The 27,812-nt window shown below is 41.4% G+C and overlaps 1 protein-coding gene across 1 annotated transcript in view; it reads right to left on the bottom strand.

The window, feature by feature from the left end:
- CFAP52 (cilia and flagella associated protein 52) overlaps nt 1-27,457 on the bottom strand; it is a gene marked incomplete at its 3' end in the record, with an annotated part of 40,856 nt that extends 13,399 nt beyond the window's left edge. Inside the window, exons 1-9 of the mRNA XM_084237918.1 lie at nt 27,303-27,457; nt 23,118-23,317; nt 22,604-22,740; nt 20,485-20,613; nt 16,687-16,786; nt 15,106-15,222; nt 14,120-14,220; nt 10,148-10,318; nt 238-386 (exon numbers count right to left, since the gene is read on the bottom strand). Coding sequence (XP_084094044.1) covers nt 238-386; nt 10,148-10,318; nt 14,120-14,220; nt 15,106-15,222; nt 16,687-16,786; nt 20,485-20,613; nt 22,604-22,740; nt 23,118-23,317; nt 27,303-27,372 — 1,174 coding nt within the window. The 5' untranslated portion in view covers nt 27,373-27,457. The remainder of the gene's footprint in view (nt 1-237; nt 387-10,147; nt 10,319-14,119; nt 14,221-15,105; nt 15,223-16,686; nt 16,787-20,484; nt 20,614-22,603; nt 22,741-23,117; nt 23,318-27,302) is intronic.
- Nucleotides 27,458-27,812: the final 355 nt, after the last annotated feature.

Here is a 27,812-nt window from a genome sequence, read left to right as displayed (position 1 = left end):
CCTGCTAGAGTGAAAACCACATGCCATAGGCAGCAATTTGGGAGAGGAGAAATTACCATTTGTTTCATCCCAGGTCTGAAAGTCTCCCAGTTGGAAGGGAGCTCCAAAGAGAGGCCAGATCAGGTATAAGGAGGGAGTAGACACTGGGAGACTTCTCCAGACTAGTGTCAGATGAGAATGACAAGAACCAACGCCAACGCCAGAGCCTGAAGCCAAATACCGGTATGTTGACTTTACCAGAAATGATGCTCTTGCCATCTCTCATGAAATCGATCCCGTGGCAGGTCATGTTGGGCACAGTGATCCGCAGCAGCTCCCTGTTTGACAGCGTGTGCCACACTCTGATATCCGTCTTGGCACAAGTGGCAAACAGCTCATTGGTGCCACTGCAAAGAAGCCACCAAGAGAATGAGAGACATAATGTTTCCTAGACTCATGTTTGACATAACATGTCAAAGAACATGCAAGAACACAGGGAGAAAGCCTTTTGGGTGCCAATTATCTCAAGGCTGGGTGGCCTTACAGATTTCTTGTGCAAAATGGCATTTGATGACCTCAATTTATGTATGAGCAATCTTTTGTAGTCTTTTGCCTCTAGGAAGTGTTAGGATAAAGTTGCTCAAAAAGGAGATGTCAATTTATACTCCATGTTCTTCCTCTGAGCTCCCTTGTCTCCACAGCTCAGCAGGGGCGGGGGTGGGTGGGAGGATAGTGACTGTGGTTTCTTTCTGACATAATGAGATGTTCTAAAATTAGATTATGGTGATGGTTGCACAACTGTGTAAATGAGCAAAAAAAAAAAAAAAACCATTGAATTATCCACTCTAAATGGGTAAACTTCACAGTATGGATTTATACTAAAAAAAAAAAAACTTTTTAAAAAAGGAAAATATGTACAAAACCTGAATAGATTAATAACTACCTAAGAACTTGAAAAGATTGTTACAAGTCTACCCTTATAAGAGGCACCAGGGTTAAATGATTTTACAGGTTGATGCTTCCAAGCTACTAAGAAGAAGGAGAAAATGAGACAGAAAGGAAATGAATCAATATCCAAGCAGAGATCCACCAGAGGGGAAGTATTGGAGGTTTTCACTGTTAGAAACAATTGAAGGAACATAGTCATAATGACTCAGGGAAACAAAACTACATTTCATGATTCTAGGGATTATGTTTCCAAAGTGAGCCTGGCTACCTAATGAACAGTGATTTGGACTTATGTAAATTTAAGCTAAATACAGAGGAAGCTCAGAACGAAAGCCATCTGACCAACTTGGGTGACTCTCACCAAAGACAAAATCGGTTTCAATATCAAGTAAAGGCAAATTGTGACTGAAGCAAGCTCTTTTGAAAATACCTATGTGTAGGGGCAGGATGGGCACTGAGCAGGATATCTATAATCCCAGCAGACGCGTAAAAGAGGAGTCCTGGAGCCCTTGGTGGCTTTCTCAGGCTTTTACTGAGCTTTTACATGTAGTGCAGCAACCAGGTACACAGCCAGCAGGCACACCTGCTGGCCTCCTGGCCCTAGGCAAGTCTTCACTCTGGGCTTCTCTGGCTTCTCTCTCCTGCCTCTCTCCTGCTTCTGCTTCTCTAGGTGACTATCTCAATACGCCTCCCATGGCCCACAGAAGTAAACAAGTCAGTTAGCAATAATGTAACAACTGCAGGTGCCCCTCCCACCATCCTAATGGTGGGAGGGCAGAAAAGCCTGAAAAACCATTTTCCCTACACTATGGTTATGTGTTTCACTCATTTTCCATAGGCTAAACTAAGAAAGACAGCAACACAATCCAGAATTTCTACCACCATTAAGAATGCCAAATCTGGAAGACCCAAGAAGAGTCTTGAAAGAAGTTTGTAAAAAAAAAAGGCATGACTAAGTTTTTTCCAGACTAGTTTTGCTAGTCTATTTTCCCTTTCAGGATGGATTTATTAGGAAAGTCCACATTCTAAAGAAGCCCAAATTTGTTTTTTTTTTTTTTTTTTTTTTCCTGAGTCTATTACATTTGTAAAATCAGAACAATAACACCTATTGATAGTTTTTTTTTTTTTTATAAATTTTATTGTTACATTCCCCATACAATTGCAGCCCCTCATTCTGACCCCAATCCCTCCCCTCCCGCCCCCGCCCCCCTAAAAGTGTCTCTGGTTCATAGTTTTTTGTTGATTTTGATTTTCACTTTCTTATAGTTATTCATTTTCCTGGTCCCTTATTTAAGTTTTCTAGATTCCTGCTATGAGTGAGACCATCCGGTATTTTTCTTTTTCTTTTTGGCTTATTTCGCTGAGCATGATCCCTTCCAGCGCCATCCATGTTGCAGCAAATTGCATGTGTTTATCTTTTTTGAATGCTGAGTAATATTCCATGGTATATATGTACCACATCTTCTTGATCCAGTCATCTATTTTTGGGCATTTGGGTTGTTTCCAAAGCTTAGCTATTGTAAACAGTGCTGCTATAAACATAGGGGTGCAGGTGTTCTTTGGAATTGATGTTTCTGTGTCCTTTGGGTAAATACCTAGGAGTGGAATTGCTGGATCATATGGAAGCTCTATGTTTAGTAGGTCCAGAAATCTCCACACAGCTTTCCACAGTGGTTGGACCAGTTTGCACTCCCACCAACAGTGCAGAAGAGTTCCTTTTTCTCCACACCCTCGCCAACATTTGTTGTTGCTAGTTTTTTTAATATGTGCCATTCTCACTGGTGTAAGATGGTATCTCATGGTAGTTTTGATTTGCATTTCCCTGATGACAAGTGATGTTGAACATTTTTTCATATGCCTGTTGGCCATTTGCATTTCCTCTTCAGAGAAGTTTCTTTTTAGCTCTTCTGCCCATTTTTGGACTGGATTATTTTCTTTGTTGTTGTTGAGTCTCATCAGCTCTTTGCAGATTTTTGTGATCAGTCCTTTATCATTAGTGTTGGGTGCAAAAATGTTCTCCCAGTTGGTGGGGTTTCTCTTTGTTTTTGTTATTGTCTCTTTTGCTGTGCAAAAGCTCTTTAATTTGATGTAGTCCCAGCTGTTTATCTTTGCCTTCACTATCACTGCTTTGGGTGATGTGTCTGTAAAGATGTCTTTGATGTGCAAATCACGTAGTGTTTCGCCTATATTTCCTTCTATATATTTTATGGTTTCAGGTCTTATGTCTAGTTCTTTAATCCATTTTGAGTTGATTTTTGTGTATGGTGTGAGGTGGTGGTCAAGCTTCATTCTTTTGCATGTAGCGACCCAGTTTTCCCAGCACCATTTATTGAACAAACTTTCTTTGCTCCAATGCATATTCTTTGCTCCTTTGTCAAAGATTAGTTGACCATAAATCTGTGGGTTTATTTCTGGATTTTCTATTCGATTCCATTGGTCTGTATGTCTGTTCTTGTTCCAATACCATGCAGTTTTGATGATTATGGCTTTGTAGTATAGTTTGAAGTCTGGGAGTCTGATGCCTCCATTCCCTTCTTTTTTTTTCAGGAGAGCTTTGGCTATTCGGGGTTTTTTGTGATTCCATATGAATTTCATCAATAATTGTTCTATTTCTTTGAAGAATGACATTGAAATTTTGATTGGAATAGCATTGAATCTGTATATTGCTTTTGGAAGGATGGCCATTTTAATAATGTTTATTCTTCCAATCCATGAGCAGGGGATGTCTCTCCATTTCTTTGTGTCTTCTTCTATTTCTTTTAACAGTGTTTTATAGTTTTCTTTGTATAGGTCCTTTACCTCTTTTGTTAGATTTATTCCCAAATATTTGATTTTTTTTTGTTTCAATAACAAAAGGGATGGTCTTTTTGATTTCTTCTTCTTCAGATTTATTGTTTGTGTATAGGAAGGCTACTGACTTTTGCGTGTTGATTTTGTATCCTGCCACTTTACTGAACTGATTGATGAGTTGAATTAGCTTTTCTGTGGAGTTTTTGGGGTTCTCTATGTATAATATCATATCGTCTGCAAATAGTGATAGTTTGACTTCTTCTTTTCCTATTTGGATTCCTTGGATGTCTTTCTCTTGTCTTATTGCCCTGGCTAGGACTTCCAGTATTATATTGAAAAGCAATGGTGAGAGTGGACATCCTTGTCTTGTTCCAGATCTTAATGGAAATGCTTTCAGCTTTTCACCATTGAGAATGATACTGGCTGTTGGCTTGTCATAGATGGCCTTTATGATGTTGAGGTATGTTCCTTGTATCCCAAGAATTTCAAGGGCTTTTATCATGAATGGGTGTTGCACTTTGTCGAAAGCTTTCTCAGCATCTATTGATATTATCATATGGTTTTTATATTTCTTTTTGTTGATGTGTTGGATAACGTTGATTGATTTTCGGATGTTAAACCATCCTTGTGCCCCTGGAATGAATCCAACTTGGTCGTGGTGAATTATCTTATGGATACATTGTTGGATTCTGATAGCTAAAATTTTATTGAGGATTTTTGCATCAGTGTTCATTAGGGAGATTGGCCTGTAGTTTTCCTTTTTTGTGTTGTCCTTGTTCGGTTTTGGTATTAGTGTAATGTTGGCTTCATAGAACGTGTTTGGTATTGTCCCTTCCTTCTCAATTTTTTGGAAGAGTTTGTGAAGGATAGGCACTAATTCGTCTCTGAATGTTTGGTAGAATTCATTTGTAAATCCATCAGGTCCTGGGCTTTTGTTTTTGGGGAGGTTTTTGATTACCATTTCAATTTCGCTAATTGTAATTGGTCTGTTTAGGTGTTCTATTTCTTCTTTATCTAGCTTTGGGTGATTGTAGAGTTGTAGGAATTTGTCCATCTCCTCTAGATTGTTAAACTTGTTTCCATATAACTGTTCATAGTAGTTACTGATTATTCTTTTGATTTCTGCTGTGTCCGTTGTGATTTCTCCTCTTTCATTGATGATCCTGTTTATTTGTGCTTTCTCCCTTTTTTCCTTTGTGAGCCTGGCTAGGGGTTTGTCTATTTTATTGATTTTTTCAAAGAACCAGCTCTTGGTTTCATTGATCTTTTGGATTGTTTTTTTAGTTTCAATTTCATTTATTTCTGCTTTGGTTTTTATTATTTCTTTTCTTCTACTGGTTTTGGGGTTTTTTTGTTGTTCTTTTTCTAGATCTTTGAGCTTCGAGATTAGGTTGTTTCTTTGCGTTCTTTCTTGTTTCTTGATGTGAGCTTCTATTGCTATATATTTTCCTCTTATTACTGCTTTTGCTGCATCCCATACATTTAGGATATTGGTGTCCTCATTGTCGTTCAATTCAAAAAATTTTTTAATTTCTTCTTTGATCTCCTCATTAGTCCAATGGTCTTCCAGTAGTGTGGTTTTTAATCTCCATGAGGTAGGAAAGTTCCTTGCCTTCTTTTTATGGTTTATTTCTAGTTTGATGCCTTCATGGTCAGAAAAGATGGTTGATATGATTTCAATCTTGGTGTATCTGTTGATGTTTGTCTTGTGCCCCAGTATGTGATCGATCCTGGAGAATGATCCGTGTGCGCTTGAGAAAAATGTGTACTCCGTTTTTTTGGGGTTTAGTGTTCTATAGATGTCTGTTAAGCCCAATTGCTCTAGGTCTTTATTTAGAGCTTTGGTTTCTTTACTTATTTTTTGTCTTGTTGATCTATCCATTGTTGATAGTGGTGTGTTGAAGTCTCCCACTACGTATGTGTTTTCTCTGATGTCTGTTTTCAGAGAGGACAACAGTTGTCTGATATATTTTGGTGCTCCTTCGTTTGGTGAGTATATGTTAATGAGTGTTATTTCTTCTTGAAGTATTGTCCCCTTGATCATAATGTAGTGACCATTGGGGTCTCTTTTTATCTTTTTGAGTTTGAAATCTGTTTTATCTGATATAAGTATAGCTGTTCCTGCTTTCTTTTTTGGTCCATTTGCTTGTAGGATTGTTTTCCATCCTTTAACTTTGAGTCTATTTTTATCTTTTGTAGCTAAATGTGTTTCCTGGAGACAGCAAAAGGTTGGGTTTTGTTTCTTAATCCAGGCTGCAACTCTGTGTCTTTTTATTGAAGAGTTTAGTCCATTTACATTTAGAGTTAATATTGATATGTTAACATCTGTATTTGCCATTGTGTTTGTCTTTCCTTTGATTTTATTTATTTATTCTTTTAATAACTTTTTTTTTTTTGGCCTTCTTTCATTGTTATTCGTCGCTCTGAGGTTCTGGCTTTAGGACTCCTTGTAGTATTTTTTGGAGTGGGGGTTTAGTTGCAATGAAATTCCGGAGTTTCTGTTTGTCTGGGAAGGTCCATATTCTTTCTTCAAAGAGGAAGGAGAGCTTTGCGGGATAGAGTATTCTTGGTTGGCATCTGTTTTCTTGGAGTCTGTTGACTATGTCCCTCCACTCTCTCCTTGCCCGTAGTGTTTCTTCGGAGAAGTCTGATGTCAGCCTGATTGGTTTTCCTTTGAATGTTATCTGTTTCTTCCCTCTTGCCAGCTTCATTATTTTTTCCTTGTCCTGGATTCTTGGGAGCTTTACTATTATGTGTCTTGCTGTATTTTTTCTTTCGTCGTGGAAGTTTGGTGTTCTTCTTGCTTCTTGTATATCAATTTTCAGCTCCTTCTTCACATTTGGGAAGTTCTCTTCAATTATCTCTTTGAATATTTTCTCTGTTCCTACATCTCTCTCCTCTCCTTCTGGTATTCCTATAACTCTTATATTTCCTTTCCTCATGGAGTCAGATAGTTCCCGAAGTCTTTCTTCGTTCTTTTTCCTTCGTACTTCTCTTTCCTTTTCTGTTTTGGTTCTTTTTATTTCTGTGTCTTCAAGATTACTTATTCGTTCTTCCATTTCATCTATTCTGCTTTCATTGCTTTTCCCAGAATTCTTTAGTTCTTCCATTAATTCTTTGATCTCCTGCATTTCTTTTACTTCCCTCTTTAGGGACTCAATTTCTTTCTTCTGACCATTGTTTTCCCTCTCTAGGGACTCAATTGCATTCTTCTGATCGTTGATTATTTTTCCCTTATCATTGTTTTCCTTTATGACTTCTGTCAGTTTTTTAATCACGGCAATTTTAAATTCTCTTTCTGGAAGGCTCAGAAATTCTTCCAAGTTATTGTCGTTGCAATCTGGGGGCTGGCTTTCTTTTTGTGGTGTGCTTTTTCTCTGGAGAGTTGCTAGGTTGCGTGTGGTTCTTCTCCTCCCTACTGTCTGTTTTCTAATTTGCCGTATGCGTTGGGACACTGTGTTGTTGGGACTTGCTGGCATCTTGGGTGGGCTTCTCTGTTCCCCTCTGGTTCTTCCAGGAGTCATCTGTCAGTTTCAAGCAGCCTTTCCTGGAGAAAGGTCCCTGTTCTAAAATGCCGATGTGGGGACACACTCCCCTGGGCGCCTGGTCTGCCCCGGCGGTGGGTTCCTGCTCCCCTCTGGGCTTGGACTGCAGGCCAGAGGGGGTCTGGCGTGGGCGAACTTCCCCCGCTCACCTCTGGCTCCTGAGGAAGCCTTCTGCAGGTAGTCTTTACTGAAGAAATGTCCCTGTTCTAAAATGGTGATGTGGGACACACTCCCTGGGCTTCTGGTCTCAGGCACACTCTTCTGCGCGCCTGGTCTGCCCCGGCTGTGGGTGCTCGCTCTCCCTGTGGGCTCAGACTACTTGTTCGGAAGGGGCCCGGTGTGGGCTAACTCCCCAGCTGGCCACTAGCTCCTTCAGGAGCCTGTGCTGGGGTCAAGTCGCTAGGTGGCGCCAGAGATCTCTCCTAGAGCCCTTGGGGAGCTGATTTTCCACCCCGTGGGACAGGGAGCAGAGCGGGGATGGTAGGGTACACCTCAACGGCTTTGGGGTGCTGTGTCTGCCTTGTGCCCCACCGTCGTGGGGAACCCACGCCCCTAATTTCGTGCCCCGGGTCTCAGTTCCAAAGCCCTCAGTTCCAGGACGCGGGCTGTAGCCCAGATCAGTGGCGCGGGAATGGCGCCTTTTGAATCCCGCTCCCCTTCCTGGGCGCCTTGTTCCTGCTCACTCAGGGAGGGCCTCCGCCCGGGTCTCAGTTCCAAAGCCCTCAGTTCCAGGACGCGGGCTGTAGCCCAGATCAGTGGCGCGGGAATGGCGCCTTTTGAATCCCGCTCCCCTGCCTGGGCGCCTTGTTCCTGCTCACTCAGGGAGGGCCTCCGCCGTCTCCCCGCAAGCCTAGGTCGCAGGCGCGGGGACCTGGGCAGCTGCAATCCGAGCGCCGCTTTCGCGCAAGCTTACCGGGCGGCCGGGGCTGTGTGCTGGTGCAGGTCTCCTCCTGGGGGGCAGGGCTCTTTAATGGCGCCTGGAGCTCACCTCTGCGGCGGATCCTGCAGGGTTCGCCTCAGCTCCCGTTCACGGGGTGTGGTGGCTGAAATAGTTCCTTTCCACTCACAGTCCCACTTGCTGCGTCCGTTTTTCTTGTTGGGCGTTTTGGTTTGTTGTTTTCCTCCTCTCTGCCGGTCGGAGAGTGCCGCCTCTGTGGGCGGGGGAGGGGAGCAGGGTTCTGCGCTTCCCTCCCTTCTCGTCCTCTTTTATGGCAACTTTCTTCTTCGGGCAGTTTGCTGGAGTCGTCCGTTTATCTTCCGTGTCCCAGTTCTCACTGGGACCTGCCGCTTTTCCTCCCTATTAACTTTTTTTAATGGGAGATCTTACTCGCAGCGTCTCCTCGCCGCCATGTTCAAGAAGCCCAAATTTGAATTGTGAAAACCATAGAGAGTAAAGGCCATAGAGAGTCTTTTAAAATAATTTGCTACAAAGAAAGTTTGTTCAATAAATGGTGCTGGGAAAACTGGGTTGCTACATGCAAAAGAATGAAGCTTGACCACTACCTCACACCATACACAAAAATCAACTCAAAATGGATTAAAGAACTAGACATAAGACCTGAAACCATAAAATACATAGAAGGAAATATAGGCGAAACACTACGTGATTTGCATATCAAAGACATCTTTACAGACACATCACCCAAAGCAGTGATAGTGAAGGCAAAAATAAACAGCTGGGACTACATCAAATTAAAGAGCTTCTGCACAGCAAAAGAGACAATAACAAAAACAAAGAGAAACCCCACCAACTGGGAGAACATTTTTGCACCCAACACTAATGATAAAGGACTGATCACAAAAATCTGCAAAGAGCTGATGAGACTCAGCAACAACAAAGAAAATAACCCAGTCAAAAAATGGGCAGAAGAGCTAAAAAGAAACTTCTCTGAAGAGGAAATGCAAATGGCCAACAGACATATGAAAAAATGTTCAACATCACTTGTAATCAGGGAAATGCAAATCAAAACTACCATGAGATAGCATCTTACACCAGTGAGAATGGCACATATTAAAAAAACTAGCAACAACAAATGTTGGCGAGGTTGTGGAGAAAAAGGAACTCTCCTGCACTGTTGGTGGGAATGCAAACTGGTCCAACCACTATGGAGAGCTGTGTGGAGATTTCTGGACCTACTAAACATAGAGCTTCCATATGATCCAGCAATTCCACTCCTAGGTATTTACCCAAAGGACACAGAAACATCAATTCCAAAGAACACCTGCACTCCTATGTTTATAGCAGCACTATTTACAATAGCTAAGCTTTGGAAACTACCCAAATGTCCAAAAATAGATGACTGGATCAAGAAGATGTGGCACATATATACCATGGAATATTACTCAGCATTCAAAAAAGATAAACACATGCAATTTGCAGCAACATGGATGGTGCTGGAAGGGATCATGCTCAGCGAAATAAGCCAAAAAGAAAAAGAAAAATACCGGATGGTCTCACTCATAGCAGGAATCTAGAAAACTTAAATAAGGGACCAGGAAAATGAATAACTATAAGAAAGTGAAAATCAAAATCAACAAAAAACTATGAACCAGAGACACTTTTTGGGGGGTGGGGGCCGGGAGGGGAGTGATTGGGGTCAGAATGGGGCATTTGCAATTGTATGGGGGAATATAAAAATAAAATTTATTATTTAAAAATAAATAAATAAATAAAATAAAAAATAAATAAAAATAAAAAAAAAATAAAATAATTTGCTACAATGGAAAATTTTAAGGAGGGAGAAAAATCACAATTGTGTTAATCAAGGCGGAAAATACATGAATAAAATCAAATTTCCTTTAAAAATTAAATTTCCTTGCATAGTATATCAAATCTCTATTTTTGTGTTGTTTTAGGGGCAAAAACGTTTTTCTCTTCTACTTACAATGGAAAAACAATGTCCAGGACAGCTTCAAAGTGACAAGTCGCAATGAGAGTCTCTTTGAAATCTGTGAAGCTGATACGATAAATGTGTGATTCTTCAGTTCCAACGAAAAACTGGTGTCCTTCCCCTCGAAGTGAGATAGAAGTGATGCCACCTTGTAACTGGACCTTCCTTTAAGAAGAATCAAAAAGTGAAGTAGATTCATTCTGTAGCACTAGAGAGGATGCAAATCAGGCATCTGACCATCTACATGCTTCCCAGGAAGTGACATGGCTGGAAAGGCAGGAGTCACGCAGTGTTGGGCGCCCCTAGTGACAAGGAGAAGCCAGGTAGGGTACCATAGCCAGGGAAGCTGCATCAGGGATACAGTCTGAAATGGGTTGTGCAACAAAACTAGGGTTTGGATAGAGAGATCATTCCAGAACAGGCATATGGGAACAAATGATCATGGCAATTAAATACCTTGTTCATTCTATTTCTGGGGAATGATCCCAAAATCAGGGAGGGGGAAACCTTTATTTCAAGTGATATTATTTTTTTAATTTTTTAAGATTTTTTTTACACCATTGTTCTCAAGTGATATTAACTTAAAAGAGTGAAAAGTTGGAAACAATATAAATATTCAGTAACAGAATTTTTACATGACCTCTGGGACAGCAATTAAGCAATATTGACAAACTGCTGATTATGTGCCCAGCCATTAAAACCATGTTTAAAAGTGTTTATAGTATTGCGTTTTCAGAAAAGTCATGACATATTTTTCTATGTTTTTCAAGCAAAAATGTTTCACGACTTTTCCAACAACCCAGATATATATGTATCTTTTATCACAATAATAAAAAGAGATTATATAGCAGTGTTGAAAATGTTTATCATGTTTACATTAAGTAAATAAACAGAATATAAAATTTAAGTATACTTATTTTATTTTTTTAAGTATACTTATTTTAAATGAATAACAGAGACAGGAAGAAATAATACATTAATAGTCTCTCCATCAGAACTTCGATTATATCATTATATTATATTCAACTTTTTAGGTCCTCCTGATCCCCAAATGGTTAATGAGCATGTTTATATATATATATCCCTAGAAATCCAACCTCATTCTGTGACTAATTTAGTTTGATAATGAGAATTCAGTGGGACTTCTGGCATGTGGTAAATATTTTAAGAAATATTTTACAAATATTCCGTTCTTAGTGGAACATAGAGGGTTAGTGAAGAAAGGACAAACCCCAAGTCATAGCCCGCTATTTCACTAACTAGAGCTCTGAGACTATGCACAAGTTGCCAGGAATCTCTAGGCCTCAGTTTACTTAACTACAGAATAATCCTTGCTATAGAGAGTTGCTGTGAAGATTAGAGAGAATAGAAGTAACACACATCAATTGATAGATGCCAGCCAAGAAACACTGGCTACGGGCATCTGGGTGAAGCCCAGAGTGAAAGGGGTAAGGCCAGGCATCTCTGATCCTCAGTGGGCTGTTCATGTGACCTTAATGCCTTTCCAGTCTCCATGACTCCACATGTGAGCTACCTTCTCAATCTACTAAAATCATCTGTCTCCTAGGAGACAGAAGTCACTGCATTCACGTGATCTGATGTGCTCACACAGAGGTATTTGGAAACATTTATGGCACAAACCTTTTAATCATTGCTTTGCATCTAATTATCTTATTACAATGGGAACACTGGTGTATTAAAAACAAAGGGTTAAAAAGCAGGTTACTTTTCTATAGCTCACATATCTAGAATCTGCCCCACACAACTCTTAAGTTGCCTCCCTCTCTTCTTTTCCTTCATACAAATACAAAACTGGTCCAAATATAGTCTCACTAAGATCTATTCTTTTTTTTTTTTTAAAGATTTACTTATTTATGCATACAAGAGCTGGGGTCCAGGTCAGAAGTGCAGGGGGTGAGAGGATTCACCAGAGACAGAGCAGGGAACAGAACAAGAGGACTGACTGAAATACACTGCTGAGGGGAGCAGCAGGCGAGACAGGAGAGGTCTGCTGCACCATGTGGGTCAGCAACCTGGCTGGGGATCTAAATCCTGCTGCAATGGCTGCCAATAGCTTCATAGTGCTGAGACTTAACCTCTTGTGCCACCAGGGAGGCCCTAAGACCTAGTCTTACTGAGCACTGGATTTTAAATATCAGCCTGTCCCTTCCCCTGCTTCAAACTCTAACCATATTTACGTACATCTTATTCCACTGGTCACTGTTATACTCAATACCCTTTAATATTATATATTTGTTTTCTTAAATTAGATATTGTCTTTCCCCTCCTGTTAGAATGTAAGCTCCATGAGAACAGGAATTCTCTTTTTTTTTTCTTCTCTTTTGCTTGATTTATGCATTGACAGATCCCAAATACCTAGACTTGCTCCTGGTACATAGAGAGTGCTCAATATAGATTGCATGAAGGCAGCTGATGCACATTGCTATTCTGCATATACAACTACCTCTGGTTGTTCCCTTAGAGCTCGCAGAGGCCATATGGAGTGTGTATGTCTAAGGGTGTCTGGCTTTTGCTGGACTTAAGTTCAAGTTCTTCCTCTGCTCCTCTGTAAAGTACCTTTCCTGACCTCCCCATCCTAACAAGATTATTCCCTTTTCTGATTTTCTCTACAACATCCATGATTTATTTAGCTGGGCCATGAGGTTTGTGCTTACACATTATCTTATGTTCTAGTGGCTTTCTCATATATCTATTTCCTAACCCTAAACCAGACTGTACATTCTGGTGAACAAAAGACTACATTAGGCCCTCCCTGATGGTGCAGGTGGTTGAGCGCCGCACTGTGAAGCTGTCTGCAGTCTGCAGTGCAGGTTCAATCCCGGCTGGCAGGTGAGAATCCCACATGGTGAGCAGACGTCTTCCGTCTCGCCGACTGCTCCCCTCAGCAGTGTATTTTGTCAGTCTGCCTGTTCTGATTCCCGCTCTGTCTTAGGTGAATCTTCTCACCCTCCCGTGCATCTGGCCTATACCCCGGTTTTTGTATAAAAATAAATAAATCTTTAAAACAAAAAAGACTCTATCTTATCATTCTTCAGTTTTTTATTTATTTTTTTGTTTTTTTAATAATTTATTTTGTTTTGTTTTGTTTTTTAGATTGTTATTTATTTATACAAGCACTGGGTACAGTCAGAAGCGCAGGAGGGTGAGAGAATTCACCAGAGCCAGAGTGGGGAACAGAACAGGCAGACTGATGAAATACACTGCTGAGGGGAGCAGCGGGTGCTGCAGGAGAGGTCTGTTGCACCATGTGTGACTCTCGCCAGCAGCCAGGGATTGAACCGGCACTATAGAGGCTGTGGGCAGCTTCACAGCCCAGCGCTCAACTGCTGCACCACCAGGGGAAGCCCCATTCTTTAGTTTTTTAATAGCAGCTAGTTTGGATGGAGAAGGTGCTCATTTAACACATGTTAATGACAATGTAAAAGATATTATTTCATTTATTTTAATTAGATAAGCCATGAAAACCATACTGCACAGTATCTGGCACATAGAGATAGCTGTGACTATTGGTTATTTGCATTAAATCTTGTACTCAAATAAATTAACTCCAAGCTTGATTGCCTGACATTATGCCATTGCATAATATTATCATTGAAGAAACTAAAATTGAAACTTTAAAATTGGAGACTACTGGTTAGATAAATTTATAACAGCACATTTCCTCTGACATGGCTCAGTGTATTTGCTAAGTAATAACTCAGGCATTTATGCATTTATTAGAAGGGCAGTATCCATAGTGGACTACTTTGGTTTGATGCAACACAGCTCAATGTCATTTCATTGGCAAAGAACCACCATCCATTGTGATTCCAACTACTCACTTAACAGCAAGATGAATTCTTTAATTTAAATACCACTCTGCCAATATTACTCAGTGGCTGGCTTTAGCAAATCTCCTTCTGGTGAGTGTCACCTCATCCCACCCCTGAGGGACCTAGAACTTACTTGATAGGTTTGTAGCTGGGGCTTTTACAAAAGACCAACAAGCCAGCTCCAGAGCCCACCAACAAACCTCCCATCTTCAGGGACTTGACAGCTGACACCCCCTAGGGAGAGAAACAGCATTAAGGAAAATGTCAAATGATTTTATCATTAAGAATCAGTGTATGGGCCTCCCTGGTGGCACAAGGGGTTAAGATGAAACCTATGAAGCTGTCCGCAGCCACTGCAGCACTAGTTTGATTCCCAGCCAGGGAGGTGACCCACATGGCACAGTAGACCTCTCCTGACTTGCCTGTTGCTCCCCTCAGCAGTGTATTTCAGTTGATCAGCCTGTTCTGTTCCCCACTCTGTGGTGAATCCTCCAACACACCCCCATACCTCCCACCTGTACCCCAATTCTTATTATGCATAAATAAATCTTTTTCAAAAAAGTCAGTGTATGACCTGGCACAATGACCACGACCAAGCCCATGATTGCCGCCACATTGGAATTTTACTTAAATGAAGCTCAAAAAGTATTGCTTCTGATGACCACCCCTAGGCAGAGTCAAAAATAAGTTTATGATTCAGGAAATATCCCTTCAGGTCTTGTAAGATGCAAAGTTGCTTCAACAAACTTCTTCCCTTTAAAATCACCTGTGCATTTTGACTATATGAAAAATTCACACTTTTATATTCACTTCAAAGCAGTTAGAGCAGAAGACATAAGCACAGGCACAATAGTAGTTCCTATACTTTGAAGAGAAAAAAAAAAAAAAAGGTATAGTTGTGATTTCCCAAACACCTAAGAGTGCCTTTGTCCTGACTATAAACCAGGGATGAGGGCTTAGAGAATTAGTCATTGCACCTTGCAATTTTAGACATGGTCCTGGGTATATCACAGACTTTTTCTTTGTTCCACAGGTTCTTCTAACAAATACTATGCTGGCATTGGAGGGAAGAAATCACTAGAATACAGCAGGACAGAGCAAACTTGATGGTGTACTCACCTGACTATATTTGTCCTTTGTAGGTCCAGTGTCTGCCAGCAGTTTGGTTCTAGGGTTCATTTTCAGAATGTCTCCAGTTGTGGTGCCAAGGTAGAAAAAGCTGTCATCACTGGACATCTGGGGATCAGAGAGAAAAAGACACCTGAAGACCTGGGATTCCTCGACAGTGCCCACTAGCCCTGGATCAGGCATGGAATGGGCTTTTTCTGAAATCACTAGAAGGCCCATAAAGGTGCTCAAGGCTACTTCCTAAGACTCCCAGATGGGTAAGAACAGTTCTGAGGGCCAAACACAGAACAGGAGGAAATGTTAGGTTCCAATTAGCCTGCATCTCACTTTTTTATTTATTTATTTATGTATTTATTTATTTATTTATAGAGGCATGTTTTATTTATTTATTTGTTTGTTTTTGTTTATACATGCGCTGGTACAGTCAGAAGCACGGGAGGGTGAGAAAATTCACCAGAACCAGAGCGGGGAGCAGAGCAAGCAGAAGGACCGAAGTACACTGCTGAGGGGAGCAGCGGGCGGCAGGAGAGGTCTGCGCGCCATGTGGGACCCTCCTCTGGTGGCCGGGGAGCAGCCGGGGATCGAAGCGGTGCCGCAGAGGCTGCGGGCAGCTTCGAAACCCAGCGCTCAACCGCTGCGCCACCGGGGAGGCCCTGCATCTCACTTTAAGTCTTCCTGTGTCTGATGATCGTAGTGACTTCCGAGATATCTTCCAAGGACCCCTAGAGTGAAGGTTGGCTCCTCCAAAGAGAACATACATTTTCTTTCTCTCATATTTCCAGCGTTTATATTTATAAACTGACTATACAGGAGGAACAAGCCAATGGAGAATGGAATTAAATATGTGAATCCACATTAAAAACATGTGAACAGGGCCTCCCCGGTGGCGCAGCAGTTGAGCACTGGGTTGCGAAGCTGACTGCAGCCTCTGAAGCACCGGTTTGACCCCCGGCCTCCTGGCGAGGGTCCCACATGGCGCACAGACCTCTCCTGCCAGGCCCGCTGCTCCTCTCAGCAGTGTACTTAGGTCCTTCTGCCTGTTCTGCTCCCCGCTCTGGCTCTGGTGAATCCTCTCACCCTCCCTCACTTCTGACTGTACCCAGTGCTTGTATAAATAAATAATCTTAAAAAAATAATAATAATTTAAAAAAATATATGTGAACAATTCCTCTTTATGGAAGAGACTGCATTTCAACAATGAATTTCATTATTAGGAACTTTATTTCCAGTGGCAGGAGTAGCATAAGTGGCATTAGAATGTTTTGGGGGCTCTGAACGCCTGCTGACTGCATAGCTTCCCTTCAGGGGAGGCAGGTTCCTGATGTCTAATGGTAGCCCAGGTCCTCGCAAACCAAGACCCACTCAGAATCATATCCAGGCAGCTCCTCTTTGGCTTCTGAAGGGAATTCCAGAAGTCAGACTCTCTCACACCTGTGCTGCTTAGATCAATAGCCCATATATGTCCAGACTCCTCTTCCTTACCCCCAGCTCAAGGTACCCGTACACACACACACTATTAGCAGGCACTATTAGCAGGCACTTGGACTAATAGTTATCTAAAGTAATACTTACAGTGATACTCATGACTACACGCTTCATCTGTCCTGTTTGACACTCAGTAGGCCAGATTTTCCTATTTGGGAGATCCAGTTCCCAAACTCGAATTGTCCCACTATAGAAAAGAAACTCACAATCAAATGGTTACCCATTTAGGGAAATGCCAATTTCCAGTAAATTGCCAAATTGACTAACACAGTTGGTCATTGTTGTAAATAAACAAGTCAAGGGCAAGATTCTTCTCAAGAGGTTTGATGTTCATATTGAACATATTAAGCACTCTAAGAGATGAAGCACCTTTTGAAACTAGCAAGAGAAAATGGTACTTGGGTTCAACTGAAGCACCTGCTGGCTTCACCTAGAGAGGCACACTTTGTGAGAACTAATGGAGAGGAGACTGAGCTGTTGGAACCCATCCCCTATGAAATCATGGCATGATAAGTGTGAATAAAAAAAAAAAAAAGACTCTGGACTATTTAGAAAAGAAAAATACCCAGGGCCTCCCTGGTGGCACAGCGGGTTGAGCAGCTCACTGTGAAGCTGTCCACAGCTTCCGCAGAGCTGGTTTGATTCCCAGCTGGCTAGGAGAATCCCACATGGTGAGGCAGACCTCTCCTGTCTCGCCTGCTGCTCCCCTCAGCAGTGCCTTTGGTCCTTCTGCCTGTTCTGCTCCCTGCTCTGTCTGTGGTAAATACTCTCACCCTCCCTGACTCTGGCCTATACCCCAGCTCTTGCATAAATAAAAATAACTCTTTAAAAAAAAATACCCATTAATAACCATATAATCTCTTCTCTGTTTTCGGTATTATTTTGTTGTTGTTGGTTTTTTAAAGATTTTATTTATTTATGCATACAAGAGCTGGGGTACAGGCCAGAGATGCGGGGGGGTGGTGTGAGAGGATCCACCATAGACAGAGCAGGGAACAGAACAGACTGACTGACTGAAATACACAGCTGAGGGGAGCACGGGTGAGTCAGGAGAGGTCTGCCGTGCCATGTGGGTGCCTCCCTGGCTAGGGATCAAACCTGTGTTGCAGTGGCTGCATATAGCTTTATAGGTTGCGTCTTAACCTCTTGTGCCACCAGGGAGGCCCAGTTTTCTGTATTATTTTGAAGGAGAAGAGATTAGACATTTTTGAGGGTGTAGTAAGGCCCAGGGTTCTAGCTCTGTTCTTCCATTTGATCCTCATAAACATCCTATAAGGTAGGTCATGATCCCCACTCTCGAAATGTGAAAATGAAGAGTCTACATGCAGCAGAGCAAGAATCCATGCCCTCTTCTCTCTAATTTTGAAATGAATACTCTATCTACTGAGCTAATAACAGACAAATATACAAAATTATCAATTAAACACATTCGAGGCAAGCTAGAGTTCATTAGGTTTTGTTTTGTTCAAGGCATTGAGTTGTGAGGATATTTTTTAAGGGAGCACTTCATTATGTCTCCACAGAAGAAGAAATAAGACTGAGCAACTAAAAGTCAAGCAAAATCAGTACCTCATGCAAGATTTGGCATATAGTTGGTATTTAGTCATTGTCTATTGTGTTAACCTGAATGAATAATAATATATAAAAATGGAAAAGTCAACATTACAATATCCTAGGTGGAAGAGAGTAACTTAAAAATATATATATTTATATATATATATATATAAAAGTAGTAAGGTAGTTTTAATGAAGCTATCTGCAGCTATTACAGCATGAGTTCGATCCCCGGCCAGGGAGCAACCCACATGGTGCAGCAGACATCTCCTGTCTCACCTGCTGCTTTCCTCAGAGTGTATTTCAGTCAATTCACCTGTTCTGTTCCCCACCCTGTCTCTAGTGAACCCTCTCATACCCCTGACCCTGCACCTCTGGCCTGTACCCCAGTTCTTATATGCATAAATAAATAAGTCTTTAAAAAAAAGAAATGCATTAAAAATATATACATATATTGATCAAATCCAGTCTTTGTTTTTTGTTTTTTTGTTTGACCCACAGAGTCATGTACCAAGTAAGTGTTCAGTAGGTATTTTAAATGTACTTTCCAAATTTAAAATAACGGGGCCTCCCCGGTGGCGCAGAGGTTGAGCGCTGGGTTGCGAAGCTGCCGGCAGCCTCTGCAGAGCGCCGGTTCAATCTCCGGCTGCTCCCCGAACACTGGAGGAGGGTCCCGTATGGCGCGCAGACCTCTCCTGCCGCCCGCTGCTCCCCTCAGCAGTGTACTTCAGTCCTTCTGCCTGCTCTGCTCCCCGCTCTGGCTCTGGTGAATTCTCTCACCCTCCTGCACTTCTGACTGTTCCCAGTGCTTATAAAAATAAATAAATAAATCTTTAAAAAAAATTTAAAACAATGTCTGTTTTTCTATGGCTTTCCTGGTACATGTAAATTGGATGCTGTACTGGAATTTGCAGGACATCTCCTGGGGGGACAATATAATGGAATACCTAAAATTAGGACTGTGATGAAGAATCCAGGTATATGGGAGCCACACCAGAAATCTTACTTAAGAGTACTAACTTTTTCACAATTATCAATGTCATAAGAAATTAAAGTATACCTAGATATAAATTGCCTTGTTTAAATTCAAGTTTTGATTCCTGAAGAAACATCGATCCTGGATATCTGAATGGGTGGATCCTGCTGCATAAACAACTGCTCAGAAGCAGGAAGACCCCCATAAAACAAACCACTCTGGGGCCTCCCCGGAGGTGCAGCGGGTTGAGCGCCGCCCTGTGAAGCTGTCCGCAGCCTCTGCAGTGCGTGTTCAATCCCCGCCGGCGAGAATCCCACAACGTGCGGCAGACCTCTCCTGGCTTGCCCACTGCTCCCCTCAGCAGTGTATTTCTATCGTCTGCCTGTTCTGCTCCCTGCTTTGTCTCTGGTGAATTCTCTCACCCTCCTGCACCTCTGGCCTGTACCCCAGCTCTTGTATAAAAATAAATAAATCTTTAAAAAAAAAAAACCACTCTGGAGCTGAGGGACTTTAAGGTCACTGGTGGCCTCCGAAGATGGAGCAGGACGTGAACATCTCCTTTAGGATTCGAGTACTGTCCTAATAGGTTTTCACGCCAATCATTTAGTTTCACAGCCTCTGTATAAACCTTCCTCATAGTTAACAATGGTGCAGATCTATGCTGTGTGCCACAGTACAGACTCTGCTTTGAAAATCACCGGTGATATGTGCAGCTCAAGGGCGAGACACAGAGATGGGCTGGAAAGGATTGTTCCACCCCACCTATACCTCAGCCCTACACTGGCAGGTTTCTAACCTTCCACCAGTACATGGCATGAAAGAGGATGCTTTTATACAGGTTTAACCTTCATTTCAAACTCCAACAGGGCTCGGATGGATGACTCTGTAAATTAATTTCTTTCATGAGACAGATGCTGGCCTCTGTTCAGACCTTTGGCTTGTGCCTCATCAAAGCTGACCTTACTGGAAATGATCTCAGATGCCCAGCAATTGGATATGGGAAACTTTTCGCCTTACTTCATGGGCAAACTCTGATTTCCTAAGGCATAAATGAACAGCAGGTTCTAAGTGACATCAACACTACGGAGTCTGCACGGTGAGCACGGGTGGAAGGTAATGTATTACCAGTCACAGACAAGAGCCTGAACTGAGTTCACCAGATAACCAAAAACTTCCCATAGATGCACTGGATTTTCAAATAACCATATCGAAAAGGCCTTCAGCTAAATGGATTTTTAACTATAAAATCGTGGAAAGTATATTTCCTCCAGGATTTAAAACATTTTCCCCCAAATCAGGATGATTTCTGCACAAGCCAACAGTGAGTCCTGAAGAGCCGGGCCGCAGACACGTACTTTCCAGCAGTGATGAACATCTCATCCCGGCACCTGGAGAAGATGACCGTGGTGGCGTTCCCGACATTGAAGCCGGCAGCCGGACTGCCGCAGATGGCTTCTCTCTTGGCAATGCTCCACACCACCACGCTGCCAAAAAACGAGAGGGATCAGGAGAGTCAGGGGAAACAGCTTTCAACCTAAGAAACAGTTCTTCTAGTGGTTCTAGAAAGAATGTGACACCATATTGGCGTGCAAAGAATGAGCTCTGTCTCTATGTATACTTGTTCAAGAGGTCCCTGGTATGAAATTAATCAGGAAAGCTACTTGTATCCAAACATGGATAGTAAGGTAACTTTATTTTTTTAATTAATTTATTTTTTATATATATTTTACATCTGCTTCATTTTTGAATGAAACACTGTATGCTTTCTCCTCTCAGGTGTGGTCCCTGTAGTAAGGTAGTTTTAATGCTAAAAAGTTTCATAAGTAAGTTACACAGGTGATTCCAATTCCAGTATGCACCCAAATCGAGAACAACTACTCTAGTTGAGCTAAGAATGTTAACGGATGATTTCTGCATTCATTTTTTACCAAAAACAGTCAAATGGGGCTGGTTCCAGGGTAGGTATGACAACTTACACAGGAAGGGGAAGACTCTTAAAGGAGGAAATTTCATGATGATTTTGTTGATTCACACTATGGTAAGAGCAGAATAAATATACCAGTACAAATAAATGTAAATTTCCTTTGTAATAAACCTGTGAAGCTCAAACAAGGACATATCCATACAAGTGCATCAAAGTTTTAAGCCTCAGGTGTTGTTATTTTCTTCTACAGACATGTTCCTTCAGCATTTACCTAGGAATATGACTGCATTGTTCTTCCTAATACAATGTTTTACATACTTACCCCTCAATTTCTTTCTTTTTTTTAAACATTTATGTTTATTTATTTATGCATAGAAGAACTGGGGTATAGGCCAGAGGTGCAGGGATGAGAGGATTCACCGGACACAGAGTGGGGAACAGAACAGGCAGATTCACTTAAATACACTGCTGAGGGGAGCAGTGGGCAAGACAGAAGAGGTCTGCTGCACCATGGTAGCTTTCTGGTCAGGGATCAAACTCATGCTGCAGTGGCTGGCAACAGCTTGACAGCCTTGAGACTTTAACTCCTGTACCATCAAGGAGGCCCTTCCTCAATTTCATTTATATGTACTTTCTGCCTACCAAATTAGTTTTTTTTAAGATTTATTTATTTATTTATTTATGCATACAAGAACCGGGGTACAGGCCAGATGTGCTGGAGGGTGAGAGGATTCACCAGGGACAGAGTGGGGAACAGAACAGGCAGACTGACGAAATACACTGCTGAGGGGAGCAGCGGGCGAGTCAGAGAGGTCTGTTGCACCATGTGAGTAGCTCCCTGCCCAGGGATCAAACTCAGGCTGGAGTGGCTGCGGATGGCTTCATAGGTTGCGTTTTAACCCCTTGCGTCACTAGGGAGGCCCTGCCTACCAAATTTGACTGTGAGTTCTGGAGGGCAAAGATCTTGTCTGGGCATGTTAAATATGCCATGTGTGAATTCACGCTGCCAGGGACTGTCTCCCAGCTCTGCTACTTAGCAGCTGTGACTTTGATTCCTCATCTGTTATATGGCCCCAATAGCTCATGTCTCCTGGAGCTGCTGTGAAGCTTAAATGAGATAATGCAGTTAAAGTGCTTGGCACACACCTGTCACATAGTAAGTGTTCACAAAATTAGCTATTGTCTTTGATGATAATGATGATGATGATGATGATGATGATGCTCTCATAATCTTTCTTTTATAGCAATAATTCTCAAATTCACTTGCACATTAGAATCACCTGGGAAGCTTTTGTCATTCCTAAAACCTCGGCCAATCAAATCAAACTCTGTTAGAATCAGGCATTTAGTAATTTTCTAAAATGCACCATGGATTTCAGGGCATAGTCAGGATTGAGAACCACCTTCGATTCTAGTGTTTTCCTCATAGGCTTTGCACACAATGCACATTCAAATACAGGGGCCAGTAGAGGATGTTAGAGAGGAGAGGGTACTTGAAAAGTCTAGAACTATGCCTGGTGGAAAATAAGTAAAGATATTTTCTTCATTACCTTCCATCATCTGGGCCGCCAAGTGATACCAAGTACAGGTCATTTGGTGAAAAGGCCAGAGCTTCAATTTTGCCCTTGTGAAGTGACAGTCTAGCAATCAGCTCCCTTTTCTTATAATCCCACAAAATGATATCTGCCTGCGGGAAGGAATACACTGTCAGATCCTAGGCAGACTTTAAAGGAAACTGAGGAGATAGCTACTACTCTCAGGAAAAAGAATCAGCACTGTCACTTTTCTAGATATTAGAACATGTCTTACAAACATGAGAGCAATACAACAGAACAGTTTTAAGCAGGGACTTTTTGCTCCTGAGCATTATCCATCACTAGTTGCAACAGTTGGTATAAAAACAGATTTTTTCACTCTCTCTCTGACAGGATGAAAATGAGTTCAAACATCAGTTGAAAGGAAGAAAGGTAGAGATCTGTGCCTGCACAGAGCTAAGCTGAAGTGGGACTGTTTTCTAGGGGGCACTGGGAAATCAATTGCTGAGGATTATTTTCAGTTTTTCACCTTGAAGCCCATGAATGTGACTTGTCCGGAGGCGATGTAAATTCCGCTCGCAGAGATGGCCACACAGGAGACATTGTTGCCGTGACCATGTAGGAAGTTCTGGTCCAGGGTATTTATTGACTGAATGAGGACTGTGCAACCCAGAGGGTAAATCAGATGCTCTTCGTCAGGATGACATTTCAGGCCGGCGGGTACATGTCCTAAAAGAGAGACATTAAAAATCATCACAATCACAAGTGACTGGCCTTTTTGTTTTTGGGAAAAAAGGTACAAAAGAGGATGCTTTTTAGACTAGGCCTTACTTCAACTAAAATAAGTGGGGGGATCATCTGTAATTTCATTCCACTGACAAGAAGGTAGTGGAAAAGAGAGACACACTAGATTACTAGTAGTCTAGTACATCTCTTCTCAGACTTGAACGTGTATAAAATCCCTAGGTGATTCAGTTAAAATGCAGACTTTGACTTTAGGTCTGAATTAAAAACTTCCAGAGATAAAAGACAAAATGAAAAGAAAAACCCAAACCAGGAGAAGATATTTGCAATGTATGTAACAGACAAAGAATATATCAAGAATATGCAAAGAACATTACCAAACAACAAGAAACACAAACAGCCCAACAGAAAAATTACAAAGCCTAGGAAGAGGCAATTTATGAAGGAGAAAATTCTCAAGTCAATAAACATATGAACTGCAACTTCACAAGTAATCAGGGGAATGCAAATTATATTCAAAACAAGATAGCATTCAATCAGGACTCTGAGGTTTGGAATTTTGCTCAAAAAATATTTCCTCTCCATAGTTCTTTTTTTTTCTCACCAAATTAATTTATTTTAATAAGGAACTAAATTTTCACAGGTCCAATAAGCAATTTAGAAGTTTTTCCAATCAACCAACAAGCATCCTTTATAGCCTACTAGTATGTCCAAAATTAACCAAGGAGATATAGAAATGGGAATAAGCACTTGAAGACATTCAACAACATTAGCCACTAAAGATATGAAAGTTAAACCTACAATTAGATATTACTACATACCTGTCAGGATAAAAAAAGAGAAAAGAACGAAAGAAAGAAAAAGAAAAAATAAATAGTGACAACATCAAATAATGCAAGGATGTAGAGAAACTGCATCACTCACTGGTAGGAATACAAAGTAGTACAACTACCCTGGAAATAACTTGTCAGTTTCTATAAAATTATACCTGCAATTAGCCTATAATCCAGCAATTGTACCCTTTGACATTTATTCCAGAGAAGTGAAATCTTAAGTTTACATGAGATGAATATCTATAGCAGCTTTATTCATGACAGCTAAAAGGTGAAAACAATCTAAATGTTCAACAGGTAAATCATAAACAAATTACATCCATACATAGAAAGCTACTTGGCAATAAAAAGAAACTTTTGATACAAAGATGAATCTTGGATGAATCTCCAGAGAACTAAGTTGAGTGGAAAAAAGTCACTCCAAATGTAAGATAGTGTGATTCCATTACTGTAACATTCTTGAAATGACAAAATTAAAGAGATAAACAGCTTGGTGGTTTCCAGGGGTCAGAGCAGTGGGAGGTGGGGGTAAAGGGTCAGAATGCAAGTGTGGTTATGACAAGGGATCCTCAGTGTTGTTGTACTGTCCAGTGTCTTGACAATGGAGGTGATCACACAAATATACATGCAATAAAATTGCATTGAACTAGATATAAATGAACACAAATGGGCCTCCCTTGTGGCACAAGGGGTTAAGCACTGCACTATGAAGCAATCTGCAGCCTCTGCAGCATGAGTTCCATCCCCTGCTGGCCAGGGAGCAACTCATATGGTGCTGCAGACCTCTCCTGACTTGCCTGCAGTGTATTCAGTCTGCCTGTTCTGTTCCCCACTCTGTCTCTGGTGAATCCTCTCACCCTCCCCATCTCTGGCCTGTATCCCAGCTCTTGTATGCATAAATAAATAAATCTTTAAAAAAAAACCATGAACACAAATGAGTTCATTTGTAAAATCAGTGAAATCTAAGCAAGCCTAGTGGATTAAATTTATATTGATTTCCTGGTTATGATGTTGCAAGATGTTAACACTGGGGGAAGCTGGGTGAGGCATACATGGGATCCTCTATATGTTATTTTTTATCACTGCCTGTGAATCTACAATTATTTCAAATTAAATCTTTAATTACAAGTGAATCTAGATAATTCTTGACTAGATAACTCTGTGCATCCTCAATGGGGTATATTTTAAGGAAGAAAAAAAAATAGATGTACTCAAAATTTATCCTAAGGGACAAAGTTAAAGAATGAAAAGATTTAGCTATGCAGATGAATTTTGTAGCATTTAAAAATAAATGCAAAAAAGGAAGTGATGCTAACTGCATAATAACAGGGAAGTGTTTAAATATGGCATATCTACACAATTGAATACTATATTAAAATATTGTATGAAAATTAAGGCATACAGTATACTTATGGCTAATGAACAATTACATGGCAGACTGTAAGTAGGGAAAAGTCTGATCATAAAAGAATATCTACAGTATGAATAAGCTTTTATTTAAAAACACATTTATATGTAAATATATATTTGAAAGAAACACACCAGAAGTTTAGTGATATCTTTGGGACATATAAATGCTTAGTTTTCTTTTGGTTTCATGGTGTCTTCCAATTTTCTAAACTCTTCTTTTAAAGTATGGCTATGGGTTTATTGCTGTATTCTCAATGTAGGACATACCATTTGACTCATAATGGTTCTAAGTAAATGCATATTTGACTATATGAAAAAATATAAACTGTTACAAAAAACAAGGTAAAAACAATCCAATTAATTTGGGTTATTTTAAAAGTTCAAGATAATTTGTAATCGCCATGGAGGACCCAGATATAACTGACCCTTTATTTACTCTTTAACTCTACAAAACAGCATGAATTCAGTTGCAGGGCTTTATAGGTGAGGTTTTATGTGGTCACTAACGTCTCCCTTTGCACTTACTACAGACCATTTGCTTCTTCTACCAATGATCTTATAATCAGCTTTAAAGATGTAGCTCATAGAAAGGATCATGCTCAGCGAAATAAGTCAGAAAGAAAAAGAAAAATACCTATGGTCTCACTCATAGCAGGAATTTAGAAAACCTAAATAAGGGACCAGGAAAAAGACTAATTAATACAAAGTGAAAATCAAAATCAACAAGCAACTATAAACCAGAGGGCGGGGAGGGGGGAGGGGCGAGGAAGGATTAGGGTCAAAATAAGGGGGAGTGCAATTGTATGGGGAATATAACCAAAATGAAAATGCATACATTGTGCAAAAATGAAAAATGATGTAAGAATTATATAAAATAAAATATTAAAAAATAAAGATGTAGCTCAGATGTACTTAGTTACCCACATTGTATCAGAGACTATTATTAAAGTGAACACAGATAAGAGTCTAGAGCCAAGTATTAGAAAGTGCTTAAACTTCAGTCACTGATTGTTCTGCATCTACATTATTACACTTTTAAAGCTTTCAGGCATCACAATGTATTCTTTCAAAGGCTGCTTTTTCTAAATTTTTTAATCCATCTTTTCAAACCCTTATATAAAGAAGACCAGACATTTCACCCATAATGTTCAAAACAACAGGCAGCCACAAATAAGATTTGAGCTGGACCAGGTCTTCTGGGACTAAAACATCTTTCCTCTCCAGCTCCCCCTAGTGTCCCCTTCTACCGTGACTGACTTTCTCACCGTTAAAACTCCGGTTAGCAAGTAAGATCATTCTCCACAGAAGTTGCTCAAGCACACGTCCCCTGCCCAGTCCTTTCTCCTTAGTACACCAGCTGGGATTTGAGATGTTAGGTAGTCACTGAGAGCATCGGGGCAGCTTTGGGGGCTGCGTGGACTTAAAGTCAGGGGGAGGGCTGACTAGTGGATGAAGGGTTAACCAGCGCACTGTTACTCATCCTTCCCGACCTGGTGAGGAAGCATTTGGTTCCTTTTAGGTGCTGGAAAAACCCATCTTACTCCCTGATACTTGGAGCAAGGAAGTGACTCTCGGGATCTGGGGCAGGAGAGGCTGTCTAGGATCCTCGTGCTTAGCCCTAGCCAGGGCTCTGCCTTCCAAGTGCCACCCGTGTTTCCCTCTCCCTGGACGCACCACTCACCCCGGCATTCTTAAACCACCCAGCTCAGACATGCTCGCAGTCTCACCATTGAAGCCGATCACGGCTTCAAGTTCCAACTCAGCTACGTCGGTCTTGGGGGAAATTTGGTCCTCCATCAGCAGGAGATTTCCTTTCTCTCTGCCTCCAGCGAGGCAGCGTCTTCTGGTCGTTATGGTAACGGATTGCACATGCGCGCTAGATCCACACCCGCCCCGAGAATCTCTGCCCTCTTAATGGAGCAGAAAAGGTTTTTTTTCCCCCTTTCTATTTCTTTGGAAAATTACGGGGCACCAACTTCCCTGCCTCCACTCCGTAGAGAGTCTATGACTCTTGGGCCTCCCTGGTGGCGCAAGGGATTAAGACGCAACCTATGAAGTTATTCACAGTCACTGCAGCTCGAGTTCGATCCCTGGCCAAGGAGATACCCACATAGTGCAGCAGACCTCTCCTGTCTCGCCCGCTACTCCCCTCAGCAGTGTATTTCAGTCAGTCTGACTGTTCTGCTGCCCTACTGTCTCTGGTGAGCCCTCTCACCACACCCCCCCATACCTCTGGC

This window comes from Talpa europaea (genome assembly GCF_964194135.1).
Source record: "Talpa europaea genome assembly, chromosome: 7".
Classification (NCBI taxonomy): domain Eukaryota; kingdom Metazoa; phylum Chordata; class Mammalia; order Eulipotyphla; family Talpidae; genus Talpa; species Talpa europaea.
Note: the sequence above shows the minus strand (reverse complement) of the source record. Positions and strands in the feature narration are given on the sequence as shown.